Source organism: Microtus ochrogaster, chromosome 7 (genome assembly GCF_000317375.1).
Source record: "Microtus ochrogaster isolate Prairie Vole_2 chromosome 7, MicOch1.0, whole genome shotgun sequence".
Taxonomy (NCBI): Eukaryota; Metazoa; Chordata; class Mammalia; order Rodentia; family Cricetidae; genus Microtus; species Microtus ochrogaster.
The window spans coordinates 35,770,055-35,782,046 of record NC_022014.1 but is presented as its reverse complement, the minus strand read 5'-3'; the positions used below and the strand labels follow the sequence as shown (position 1 = coordinate 35,782,046).

At 46.4% G+C, this 11,992-nt stretch overlaps 1 protein-coding gene across 2 annotated transcripts in view; it reads left to right on the top strand.

Annotated features, from left to right (window-relative positions):
- The first annotated feature begins 4,412 nt into the window (after positions 1 to 4,412).
- The window catches only part of Cdrt1 (CMT1A duplicated region transcript 1), a 33,812-nt gene continuing 26,232 nt past the window's right edge, over positions 4,413 to 11,992 (top strand). For both annotated transcript variants that reach the window (XM_026780600.1, XM_026780599.1), the window contains exons 1-4: positions 4,413 to 5,112; positions 7,882 to 8,049; positions 10,064 to 10,264; positions 10,359 to 10,486. In XM_026780600.1, the coding sequence (XP_026636401.1) occupies positions 4,599 to 5,112; positions 7,882 to 8,049; positions 10,064 to 10,264; positions 10,359 to 10,486 (1,011 nt within the window). In that variant the 5' untranslated portion in view covers positions 4,413 to 4,598. The remainder of the gene's footprint in view (positions 5,113 to 7,881; positions 8,050 to 10,063; positions 10,265 to 10,358; positions 10,487 to 11,992) is intronic.

Below are 11,992 nucleotides of genomic sequence, written 5' to 3'. Positions count from 1 at the left end.
AGAGAGAGAGAGAGAGAGAGAGAGAGAGAGAGAGAGAGAGAGAGAGAGAGACTATTTTTGTATTCTTGTATTTCTAACAAGCTGTGGACTTTCCCCAAGCTTGTGGAAGCGTGTGCCAACTGTTTGTGTTCTGTCCCCTTCCATCCCCACCCCCCACATTGTGTGACTTATGTGAAAAACAAAGAAAAAGCAAACCAGACCTCAGAAGAAAATCACTTTGATGCAGTCAGATGTAATTTTAGCCACTGCCTGGTTTGTTTTTAAAAGCATTTGTGTGGACTGTGCACACGTGTGTGTGTGGTAGGGGGTATGTTGCATGTATACAGAAGTAGCAGGACAACCTGGGGAGTCGGTTCTCTCCTCCTACCATGTTGGCTCCAGGATAGAGCTCAGGTCATCAGGGCTCTCAGCAAGTGCTTTAACTTACTGAACCATCGCCAGCCCCAATTTATCCTTAGCCTTTTGAAAGCAAAGCCCATTTTCCAGGAATCTTATGAATTCCTAGTCAATGTCCCAGGATTGGTGACATCAGTCACCATGAGACATCAGGGTTCTTATCTCTCTGTCTCAGTCAGTTTTGTGTTGCTATATCAGAACATGGAAGACTGAGCAAACTGTAGAGAAAACCAGTGTGCCATTCACATCGCTGGGAGGTAGTACGTCTGATGTCAGGGGCTTTGCGTCTTATCTGCATCATCTCTGGGTGGAAGGGAAGGGCAAGGAGACCATCCTTGCAGCCTTGAACTCTTTAAAGTTAGCATTAATATGCCCATGACAATGGAGTCCTCATGACCCAAACATGTCCCATCAGGCCCCACCACCCCACATCATGGCATTGGGCATCAAGTTTTCAACACGTGTTCTCTAGATCCACGTTCAAGCCACAGTACTTTTCAACTTGCTTCACCATATTTTGGCAAGGAATGCCTGCAAGTCAGGCTGATTCAAAGTGTGGCCTTTCTAGTGTATGGTCTGAGACTAATCTAGAAGAAAGCAAGCCTTGTCTTTTGATCACAAGATACTGATTTAAACTGAAGTGAAAACCATTCATATGAGAAGAGAAAAACAGGAATCGATTCTTTAAGATGATAACAGAATACTCAGGGCTGTGTCTGGATTCACTGCTTCTAATTTATATCTTTTCTTGGCTTCTTCAGTGGCTGAGTTCTGTAACGTGTTGGCTACTGATCTCCCTGGTTGGATATAGATGGTTGTCATCTGTAGTGGACAGCCTCAGAGCCTCCACTATATTAGCCTGGAGACTGGAGAAAGGAGGTGTGTGAGTTTCTTCCTTTAGAAAGATCCCTTCTGGTTTAGTACTAATGCCCAACTCCCCATTTGTACCACTCATGTATCTGAGTGCCAGGGCAGGTGACCCTTGCAGGGAGGGTCATTGTGCCACATGCACTCAAAATCCGTATGCATAGCACAGATTGCATATAGCACAAATTCTAATTGTTCTAAATAATAATAAAAAGAAAACCCAGATATTAGGTGGGGAAAGATGAGAGATCAGAGAAACAGTGCAGCTAACCACTAGAGGGACCTTTACCTCTACCAATCCTGTCCTCAGACGGCCTCCTCAGACTGTGTCCTCAGACTCACTGCACAGACTGCACCCTCAGACTGCATCTAAGTTCCTGTCTCCTCCCGCCTTGTATTCCTCTCTCTGCCCAGCCATATCACTCCTGTCTCCACCTCCCTAGTGCGGGGATTAAAGGGGTGAGACTCTCAAGTACTGGGATTAAAGGTGTGAGCCATAACCCCTTAGCCTCTAGTGACTTAGCTCTGCACTCTGATCTTCAGGCAAGCTTTATTTGTTAAAACACAAACAAAACATCACTACAACTGTATAGCTCGCAGAGACTGAGCCACTTAGGCTGTGTGGACATGCTTACTTTTTATCTCTAGCTTTGATTTCCTTGGAAACTGTATTCAGGAAGTCCCATTGTCTTCCAGAAAGACCAGATACCAGAAAAGATGAGTGACATTAGATCTTTTATAAAATACTGAGGATCAGGACAGCAGTGCTTGGCTGTGCAGTGTTAAAATCCTTTTCCCCTCAGGCTGGAGAGATGACTCAGTGGTTAAGAGCACTGGCTGCTCTTCCAGAGGCCCTGGGTTCAATTCCCAGCACCCACATGGCAGCTCACAACTGTCTGTAACTCCAGTTCCGGGGATCTGACATCTTCACACCAATGCACATAAAATAAAGTTAAATAAATTATAAAAAATCTTTTCCCCAAATTAATCATTTAAGTAGTAATGTTGCTAACTATCTAAGAAAAAAGGAAGTCATGTGTATATATGCACAAATACTTATTTTTTTTGCCTCATGATTTTAATGTAAACTGTCATTACAAGCTCATTGTCCTCCAGCTCATGCTGCTTCCTTGGGAGGCCGTGAGCATAGGAGATCTCAAAGCCCACCTCCACAGTGACACACTTCCTCTAACAAGGCGACACCTATTCCAACAAGGCCATACTTCCTAACAGTGCCACTCCCTTTGGGGGCTATTTTCTTTCAAACCACCACAAATGCTATTTTTGAATACTCTTTCTCATTTCTTCTCTCACTCCAATCCTGGCATCCCTGAGACATGGATGCTGCTTTCTCCATAATATGGATGGAAAAGGACATGTCTCCAAGATCAGAGAGGTTAAGAGAGGCCATTCTACAAGAAATCACGATGGAATTACACAATACATCCTTATGTCTAACTTGAATAACTCTAACTGCTTCTGGATGTAGGTCAGTCTCACAGATTAGAATTCTAATTTAGTCAAGCCTTTGCAAACCAGGTACCTTCAGCTGTGGCACTTGCCCTTGTGTATTCAAACAGTGAGCTTTGGGCCTCCTCTTCCTATCTGCCTGCTTTGTGGTGGCTCAGATCTCAATGCCCTCTGCCTGTTCTCCAGTTCTCTCTACACAGAAGAGGGTGAGCTTTTAGAACTAACCTCATTTGTCCCCAACTCCGGGCCTTACGTGTGATCACCAGTGCAGGCAACCAGTGATGATTTCCACTGCCTTCTCCAACTGTTCTAGCCTTCAGAAGGGCACTGGAAAGCCATCTGTGTTATATAATGCCAGAGGAGTAATCAAAATAAGAGCATCAGTTGAGTCGTGGGGTTTATCTAAATCCACAATCAGCTACAATACATCTGCTTTCCTCCCTGAAGGTCTCCTAAGTGGAGAAACTGAGGCCAGCTCAGAGGAGATGTAGCTTGCCGAAGACCACATAGCTAAGACATAAGCCTAGTCTTGTTTGAAGGAGGAGAATTATCTCAGCGTACCTCGTCACTGCTGCTAGGTGATCACTGTACCCCATCTTCGTTAGTCATTTGGAAACATTTCAGATCTATGAGTGCTAGAACAGGGGACACTCATGCATTCTCACCAATGCTGAGAATTTGGTCACGCTTCATGGTGAATGCTTTACGAAGCTCAGGGAGAACCGCGTTTCTCCCAGGATGTCAGGGTGAGCAGAACTCTCCTTGAGGAGCCCTATGTACATGTGTTTGGCTCTAATAACCCAATTTGTTACTTTTGGGGGGTATCATGAGTCAGGGCTGAAGGGACAATATCTCTGATAGCAGGTATGACATAAGTTTCATGTAGTTTTTCTTTTAAAAACCACACGCGCGTGCATACACACACACACACACACACACACACACACACACACACACACACACACACACGGAGACTCCTGCAATGATGATGTGGCGATACTTACTGTGTCGTGAGGGTGATGTAAGTGCTGGGCAGTCTTTCAGGTGTACAGCATCTCACTTGGGCCTCGCTGTCCCCCTGTGAAGTAGAAATCATCACTGTTACATCCACTTTCAGACGAGGAAACTCAAGATGATCAAGTGACCACAAAGCAAGGAGCAGCTGCACTGGGGACCAGACTCCAAAGCCGTACCCCAGACCTCACAGTCTTCACTACCAAGCCACACTACCTCCCCTCTCAACATGGGTGGGCCTGTGACTGAGGCTATCCTTGGGACAACTGAAACTTCTGGAGCAGGCAGTGGTCCCCTGAAGATTTCTGTCCAGCACTGAGAAGTGATTAAATACCCTCCATTGATGCTAAACATTTGTGCTTCCACCATGGCAATAACTTGGGGGGCAGTGGAACGGTCTGTCTAGTGACTACAAATGTAAGAAGATCACACCTAAGTCTACATTCATGAATGTTCAAGAGTCATTTTTAACAGCAACTGAAAGCTCTAGATGTTTGTATTTTTAAAGGGGGCTGTGTATATTTTACGTCTGGTGAACAGCATACCTGATAGAGAAATGAGATGAGCAGCTCTTCCAGAATATACAGCAACTGCCTCTACTTTTGCAGTGCCAGTCTTAGAAGATTTACGGTAAAGCTATGTTTCCAAGGAGGTCAGTACAAAAAGCCAGACTTCTACAGGCAGTTTCTGGGTCAGACCAGTTTTCCATCCATCGCAGTGGCTTCTGTTTTCTCCAGATGTTTATCACGAAGAGGCTCCAAAAAGGCTATTTTTCTGCTTCCCCCGTCTCTCTGGTGTTTTGATATTGTTGCTAACGGGCAAGGTTAAAATGAACTGGTCATCTGAGAGTCATGGAAAACATGGAACCAAGACTTAAGCAGGCCCTCTATTTTCGTTGTGAAAGGGGACTCGACTGGGTTCCTGTGTGCCAGAAGTGTGAAACCTGTGTCTTAGCGTGGAAGATCTTTGCTACCAAAGAGTGGTTCCGGAGGGTCAGCGACATATCCCAGAGGAGGTTTCTAGTTAGCATCCTGGGGCAGTTAAATAGCCTTTATTTGTTACACTACTTCCAGAATATCCTACAGACCACCCAGGGGAAGGACTTCATCTATAACAGGTCTCGGATCAAATTCAGCAGGAAGGAGGGGAAGGAGGAGAAGGTTGTGAAGTCCTCCTTGAACCAGATGTTGGATAAAACAGCGGAGCAGAAGATGAAGGAGATCCTGTACTGGTTCGGCAACAGCACCCATCGGACCAAGGCCAATTACACCCTCCTGCTGCTGCAGATGTGTGACTCAAAGCTACTGCTTACTGCTGCCGATGCGATCAGAGTCCTGTTCGTCAAAGAGTGGAACAATATCTCAGGTGAGGGCAGAGGGCCCCAGAGACCAGAATGCAGGCTTGTGGCGGGGCACAGGTGCAGGCAGACTAGGGAGGACGGTGACCGCCCACTGTGCAGGGTACAGTTCTGTGAACCTTGTCTTGACACCCGATCGTTTACCAAAGGAGGGAGTGCGGAGAGGGACTTCATTCTGGAAAACTATCAGCTGACAAACACAGACAGAAGGACAGACCTTTCAACCATGGGGACTGAACACAGCTTTCTGTCTGCCTCCGGCTGGGAGTAGCTGACCCCAGACTCTGACCACTGCAAGCTGGTGTCATTTCTTTCTTGCATTAGCGTTTGACTGGGCTTGGAGGGACGTGATGGGGAAACTATTCTCAGCAGCAATGGGCAGAAGTCAGGCCAAACAACACAATTTACAGCTTAAAAAATGTTTCATCTTACCTTATTTCTTGCTTAAGTGTGAAACCAAATCTTAATAAGATGTTCTAGAGGCCAAAATGTGGCTAAAAAGTCCAAATTGCTCAGGGCACTAGCTCACAGGCAGTAGTCTGTGTTCGAGTCTCCAACAGGGTTTGGTAAAATGAGCCAAAATGAGCAGCTGGTCTGAGGTGCTGTCCAGTGGGCCTGAGGGGTGCAGGCATCTGTTTCTGGCTGATGAAAACATTGCTGGGCCTTGCTGAGAAACTTCTTGGTCCTGAGTATTGACAGGAAAGTCTTGGAAGCAAAATAAAGCAGGAGAGAGGCAGGAGTCTTTCGAGTGGGAGAGATCCTGTCATAGAGTGGTTCAGGGAGATTAGGGACTGGAGAAGAGGTTTAGCCAGGGGTGGTGAGGACAGCAGGAGGGGTGGTCTTACGGAGGAATTTTGGAGTTTGAGCTCTTGAAAGTGGGTATTGAGTTGTGGTCCTACCTGTGGGGTAATGGAACTCCCCCCATCCCTGATTTAGAGACAGGGTCTGCAGAGAGATGGCTCAGCTGTTAAGAGCACTGCCTGCTCTTCCAAAAGTCCTGAGTTCAATTCCCAGCAACCACATGGTGCTCACAACCACCTGTAATGAGATCTGGTGCCCTCTTGAGGAAGAGACCTGGTCATTCGTCCTTATCAACTCAGACCATGGAACCCAATATGGACAAGGTCAACAGACCTGCCATATATGGGCTGCCCATGCATGCTTCAGCATTGCCAGGGCATACATTTCACTTATTTTCTAGAAACTCAAGGGTATTCCTCCTCAGCCTCCCAAGTGCTGGGGTTAATGGCATGCATTGCCATTCACGACTTTCAAAGGAATTTCAAAGTCAGATGATGCAACGAGATCCTCATACATGTCAGCTGGTTTCCTTCCTTCCTTCCTTCCTCCCTCCCTCCCTCCCTTCCTTCTTCCTTTCTTTTTAAAGATGTATCTATCTTTATTTTGTTGTTTTGCCTACGGGTATGTATGTGTACGGGTATGTATGTATGCAGATGTCTGATGCCTGTGGAGACCAAATGAGGGCATCAGATCCCCTGGAACTGGAGTTACCAACTTTTGTGAGCTGCCGTGTGGGTGTGAGGAACCGAATCTGCATCCTCCGCAAGTAACAACTGAGCCATCTCTCCAACCCCTCTCTTTGTATCTTTGGTGTCAAGAATATAAAGGATGAGACAGTTGAGGGAAAAAAAAGTGAGTGAATCCAAGTGCATTAAAACTAAGTTAGATGAGCGGGCTGCTCCCTAAGTTTATAATAAAGAAACAAAAGTCTGGGGAATCTGAGCCTTGGGGCTTGATCATCCAGCATGGCAGCAGAGAGCCCCCAGCATGTTCCACTGTACTGGGCTCTTTTGTGCAATGTGCACATATGTCCATAGTTCTCTTTCTATGACTCCATCCAATGCTGTAAGACTCAGCGATTTACACTGGGGTTGTATAAGACTAGTTATAGATCAAGGCAAATTTCTTTGCCTGGGAGATCATCTCTCTTAAAAAGTTAAGAAGTTCTGGGGCTGGAGAGATGCCTTGCAGAGATCCCACACTGGGTACTTCATAATCTCCACGCCCACTTCTGAACTCCAAGGGCATCTGCACTCTAGTGCACATAAAAATAAGTATTTCTTAAAAGTTAAGGTTTCTAATCTGCTACAAGGGCAGTTATACGTTGAAGGGAATCAGCGAGAGCTTCGGAGAGCCATCCTTCCAGCAGCTCCTCCCATGGCTCCACCACTCTCTCCTTAAATACAGAAGGCTAACAAAGTCTGCAGCATAGCTTTCCCGGCGGAGCCCCCGGGGAGGCTTTCCGAGATTTTTACACAGAAACTCAGAGGCCTCGAGTAAAACTAATAAGTCTCTGGTTTGTTCTGCATGGATGCTTCTCAGTCTCTCTCTCTCTCGGTGTGTGTGTGTGTGTGTGTGTGTGTGCATACACATGCATGCATGTTGATTCTAGGACCTCAATATCCATAGAAGCTCAAGTTCTTTTTAATCTAAAATAGTATTTGCGCAGAGCCTGTGCAAACCTCCCGGAAATGTTAAGCTGTCGCTAGTTCACTTTTAATGCTGACTCCGGACCAAATGCAGCAGCAGTTATTACGCTGGACTGGTCAGGGACGAGGGACAAGAGCTCCGTGGATGTCTTCTGCAGATACAGGTTGCTTGGTTTCACTTTTCACTTTTCAATTAGCAATTGACTGAGAGATTCCAGAAACTGACTGCATTTAACCAAACGAGGAAAGACAAGGCCTTGTCTCTCTACTTCATCTCCCTCTGTACACCTACTTCAGTGCAAACTTGTCTTGGCTTTTGTTCACCAGGCCTCAATCAAGACTCCAACGATATAATGTTTTTCCCCGAGAAAAGCTACAACCCTGCATCTGACACTTCATATGTCCATTGGGCAGCTAGACCCAAACCCATGTCGTTCCCTATGTCCAGACCTTCGCGCAATAAAATGAGGGCTGAAAATGAGAAAGACACTACTGGTAAGTCCAGGCTCTAGCATCAGGTGAGTTACATTGTTCACCCGACAGGGTTTTTGGTTAAAAAAACAAAATCTGTTGGTGGTTTTTTTTGTGTGTGATTGGATGGCATCCTGTGTCAGAGAACACCAGCACCTACAGAGTTTGACTTAAGATTTCTTTTTTTATTTTTTAATGGTTATGGGGTAGTAAAAACATTTTGTTGTGGCTTTTTGGGTCAGTCTTATTATTATGTGTCCCTGGCTGACCTTAAACTCATGGTCCTTCTTGACTCCCCCACTTATCACAATCATAGGCACGTGGCAGAGAGGTATTATTTTTACTTATGATGACTTTTCCAGGATATGACCTTACATAAAGTCATGGGCTTCTGTATATGAGGTCGGGGAAACTCAGTGGAGTTGGAGGCGCTGACAAGGCTGTACAAGCTGGGGACGTCAGCTGTGAAAACTAGCCTGCCCTTAGCGTTATGTGCCAGGCTCTTGGATTTTTTTCCCTCATTTAATTCTCACAGCTGGTAAGGGTAGAAGGCTACACACTGGTCATGATTGCCACTCATGCTTACACGTTCACTCCTGTGGGCTCTCTAAGACACTCCTGAAAAGAGCTCAGAAAGGAGCTCTTTAGCGCGTCCCCCAGTTTTCCCCTCTATCCTTGGCCACAGTGTGTCTGTCCCCTGAGCTCTGGTGTGGTACACGGTGGCCCTCTAGAGTTCACCTCATCAGCGGCTGTCTTGGAAGCACTGGATACAGTTTTCTGAGGGAAATTAATGTGGTATGGAGTGTGGCTCCAGACCAGACGACCTTCCCAAGATGGTCTCTGAAATGAGGCACATGAACTCATGGGTCATCAGTCCAAGTTGACCTGGAATCTGCTAAGTAGTTAGTTAACTCTGGGCTTGAACATGTAGCTCTTGTCTGAGCCTCTCAAGCGGCAGGGTTACAGGTGTGCAGCCACACCCAAGTTAGGAATGTGTTTTGACAATTGTATTGCCAGCTGATTCTGCCATTGTGTGAACGTTATGACGTGTATGTTCATAAACCTGGATGGGGTAGCCTACTGTATAACCAGGCTAGGTCCTACATGCTGTCCATCACTGTCTGAAACATTGTGTGATTGATGACGGCCCATGAACTAGGCATGAGAAATACAAAATACCTTTTAGGTGAAAAATTCACATTTCAAAGGTACATAGAACAGCATAATAGCTAGCCATCTGACCCCTAGTCATACTGACCAACGATGATCAATGTTTTAGCAGTCTTAGTAATTGTGCAATGCTGATCACTGAACCTCAGGCCTCATCCTTGCTAGTAAGTGCTTCAGCACTGAGCGACACTTTTAACCAGGCTATTTTAATTCGTTACTTCCCTCCTTTTAAATTGTTTCAATTTTTCTTTTACTAGCGTATTGTGTGTGTGTGCGCGCGTGTGTGCATGTGCGTGTGCGTGCGTGTGAGCGAGTGTGCGTGTGCGTGTGTGTGTAGATGCTGTGCGGTGCACGTGGAGGCCAGAGGTTGACCTCAGGTATTCTTAATTGTTCTCCATCTTAATTATTGAGGCAAGATCTCTCATGGAGCTGGGAGCTCACTGATAGCTAGACTGTGAGTCCCAGGGATCTTTCTGTTTCCTGCCCCCGCCCCCCACCCCGTGCTGGGATTACAGGTGTGGGCCACTGCACATGGTTTTTAAGTTGGTGCTTGGGATCAAAACTCAGGTAGTTATGTTTGCATGACAAGCACTCTCTGGACTGATTTCTCTTTCATTGGAGCATTTTCTAGGAAATTCCAGCTAAGATGCCTTATCGGTCTTCACTCTACATCGGGAGCCGAAAAGTACTTGTGTGTTTGAGTCATGAGGTTCCCTTTTGGTGGCGAAAGAGCCCGATGAGAAGAGTCGGTGGCCCCTGGCTAGACACAGAGACCTATTTGGGGGCAGGCTTCGCAGTGGATTTGCCCAGGGACTAGAGTCATCACAGATGCAATCCAACCTCCTACCTTTCTCTGGCTTTGCTCTAGAGGAAAAAGGGAAGAGTTCGCTCCAGTGTATTTCCGAGATGAATAAACAGATTTCTGGAAAAGCGGGTGTATCAAGGCTGGCAGACGATCCGTGCAACCTGCTGCTGAGCCTGGATGAGGTTCAAGTCCTGTCTTCTGGGTCCAGCAAATATCGGGACTTTATCCGTTACCTGCCCCTCCACATCTCCAAGTACATTCTAAGTACGCTGGGTAGCTGGGGGGATTTCCCAGAGACTTCCCATCGGGGCCCAGCTGTGGGGGATTTCTAGGTCCACCTTCTTTCTTTTTCTCCCAGGAATGCTGGATAAGAACAGTCTGAACAAGTGTTACTTGGTGAGCCAGCACTGGGCCGCTCTGACCCAGCAGGTCAAGGTGGACCTGTCCATGCACCCCTTCATCCAGAACCAGATTACTCTCCTGCAGGTACTCTGGGTCTCAGGGGAATGTCTGTGGACCAGCTTTGTTTCCATAGTAAGGTTGAACATTGGCATCTCCCTGATAGACCCCCAAATGGCTTCCTACCCACATGTGCTGCACTCCACGGTGCTCTGACCTCCTGCCTTTCCACAGTCGCTGTGCTCAGCAGGGACGAACACAGAAACCTTAGGGGTGGGCAGGCAAAGATGGTTCGGTGGCTGAAGGCATCTGCTGCCAAGCCTGATGACCTGAATCCACGTGATGAAAAGAGAGAACAAATTTCTGCAAGTTGTCCTGTGATCGCTCGTGTGCTGTGGTACATGTGCCCACCTGCATAGACACATACCCACAAACTAAACAAATGGACCAAAAAAAAATCCCTTTAAAGCAGAAATCTCCAAGGAACACAGGGGCTTCCTAACACTCAGAGGACTGGGGCTCCAGCCCAGTGGTGGTGAGCTTGTCTAGCATGTACAAAACTCTGGGAACCTTAGCTTGTGAGATGGTTGCCTGTCCTTAACTAACGAATACATCACCTTATATAGTGGAGAGCACGCCAATAATACTCTGCCTTTTCAAGACTATAATCTATCGTCGTTATCTACTGTGAACTTATACAGTAGATCTCGTAAGTCATCATCATCTCTAGAACTGCAAGATCCCAAACTTAGAGAGGCAGGCAATTCTCCCTCTGCACAAAGAGTTACAGTGGCTTCTTCAACCAGAAAGCCACAAACTTCTGAATCAGCTTCAAGCTATCCACATCTTTACAAGGCCCACATGCAGTGGGTTCAGGTTAACAGGAAGTTTTCTCCAACAGTAAGCATCTCTGGCATCTCTACCCTTGTTTCTTACCTGAGACCTAACCCCGAACCCTGTAGTTTGGGTAGTGACAAAGGAAGAGAGGCAGGCACAGTTAGCAGGCCACTGTCAGGAACTGCCCCTCTCTCATGCTGGCTTCGTTCCAGGCATTTGGCATTCACCATCTTTCTTGATTTGTCCACACAGAATCTTGTCTTAACTGTCCAGGTCTGGGCCTTCAGGGCTTGACCATCTTCAGATTTCATCAAGAACTAGTTTCCCCGTTTTCTCCTGGAGAGTAGAAACGAAGAGGAGTTATTTCATGTGTGTGTGCTTTAAAAATATATTTAAGGCCGGGGATGTAGTCAGTGGTAGAGCGCTTAGTTCAACACCTAGTACCACAAAGTATTTTTCTCGAGATGTTAGATAACATTGTAAGTGTTGCCGGGTGATGGTGGCGCATGCCTTTAATCCTAGCAATCGGGAGGCAGAGGCAGGTGGATCTCTGTGAGTTCAAGACCAGCCTGGTCTACAGCGCTAGTTCCAGGACAGGCTCCAAAGCCACAGAGAAACCCTGTCTCGAAAAACCAAAAAAAAAAACCAAAAAAAACAAAAAAAAAACCCAACAACAAACAAACAAAAAAAAAAACAGCTTAAGGGGGGACATTTTTATGTGGGATCATAATGTTGGAGGTGCTGTGGACAATGGTC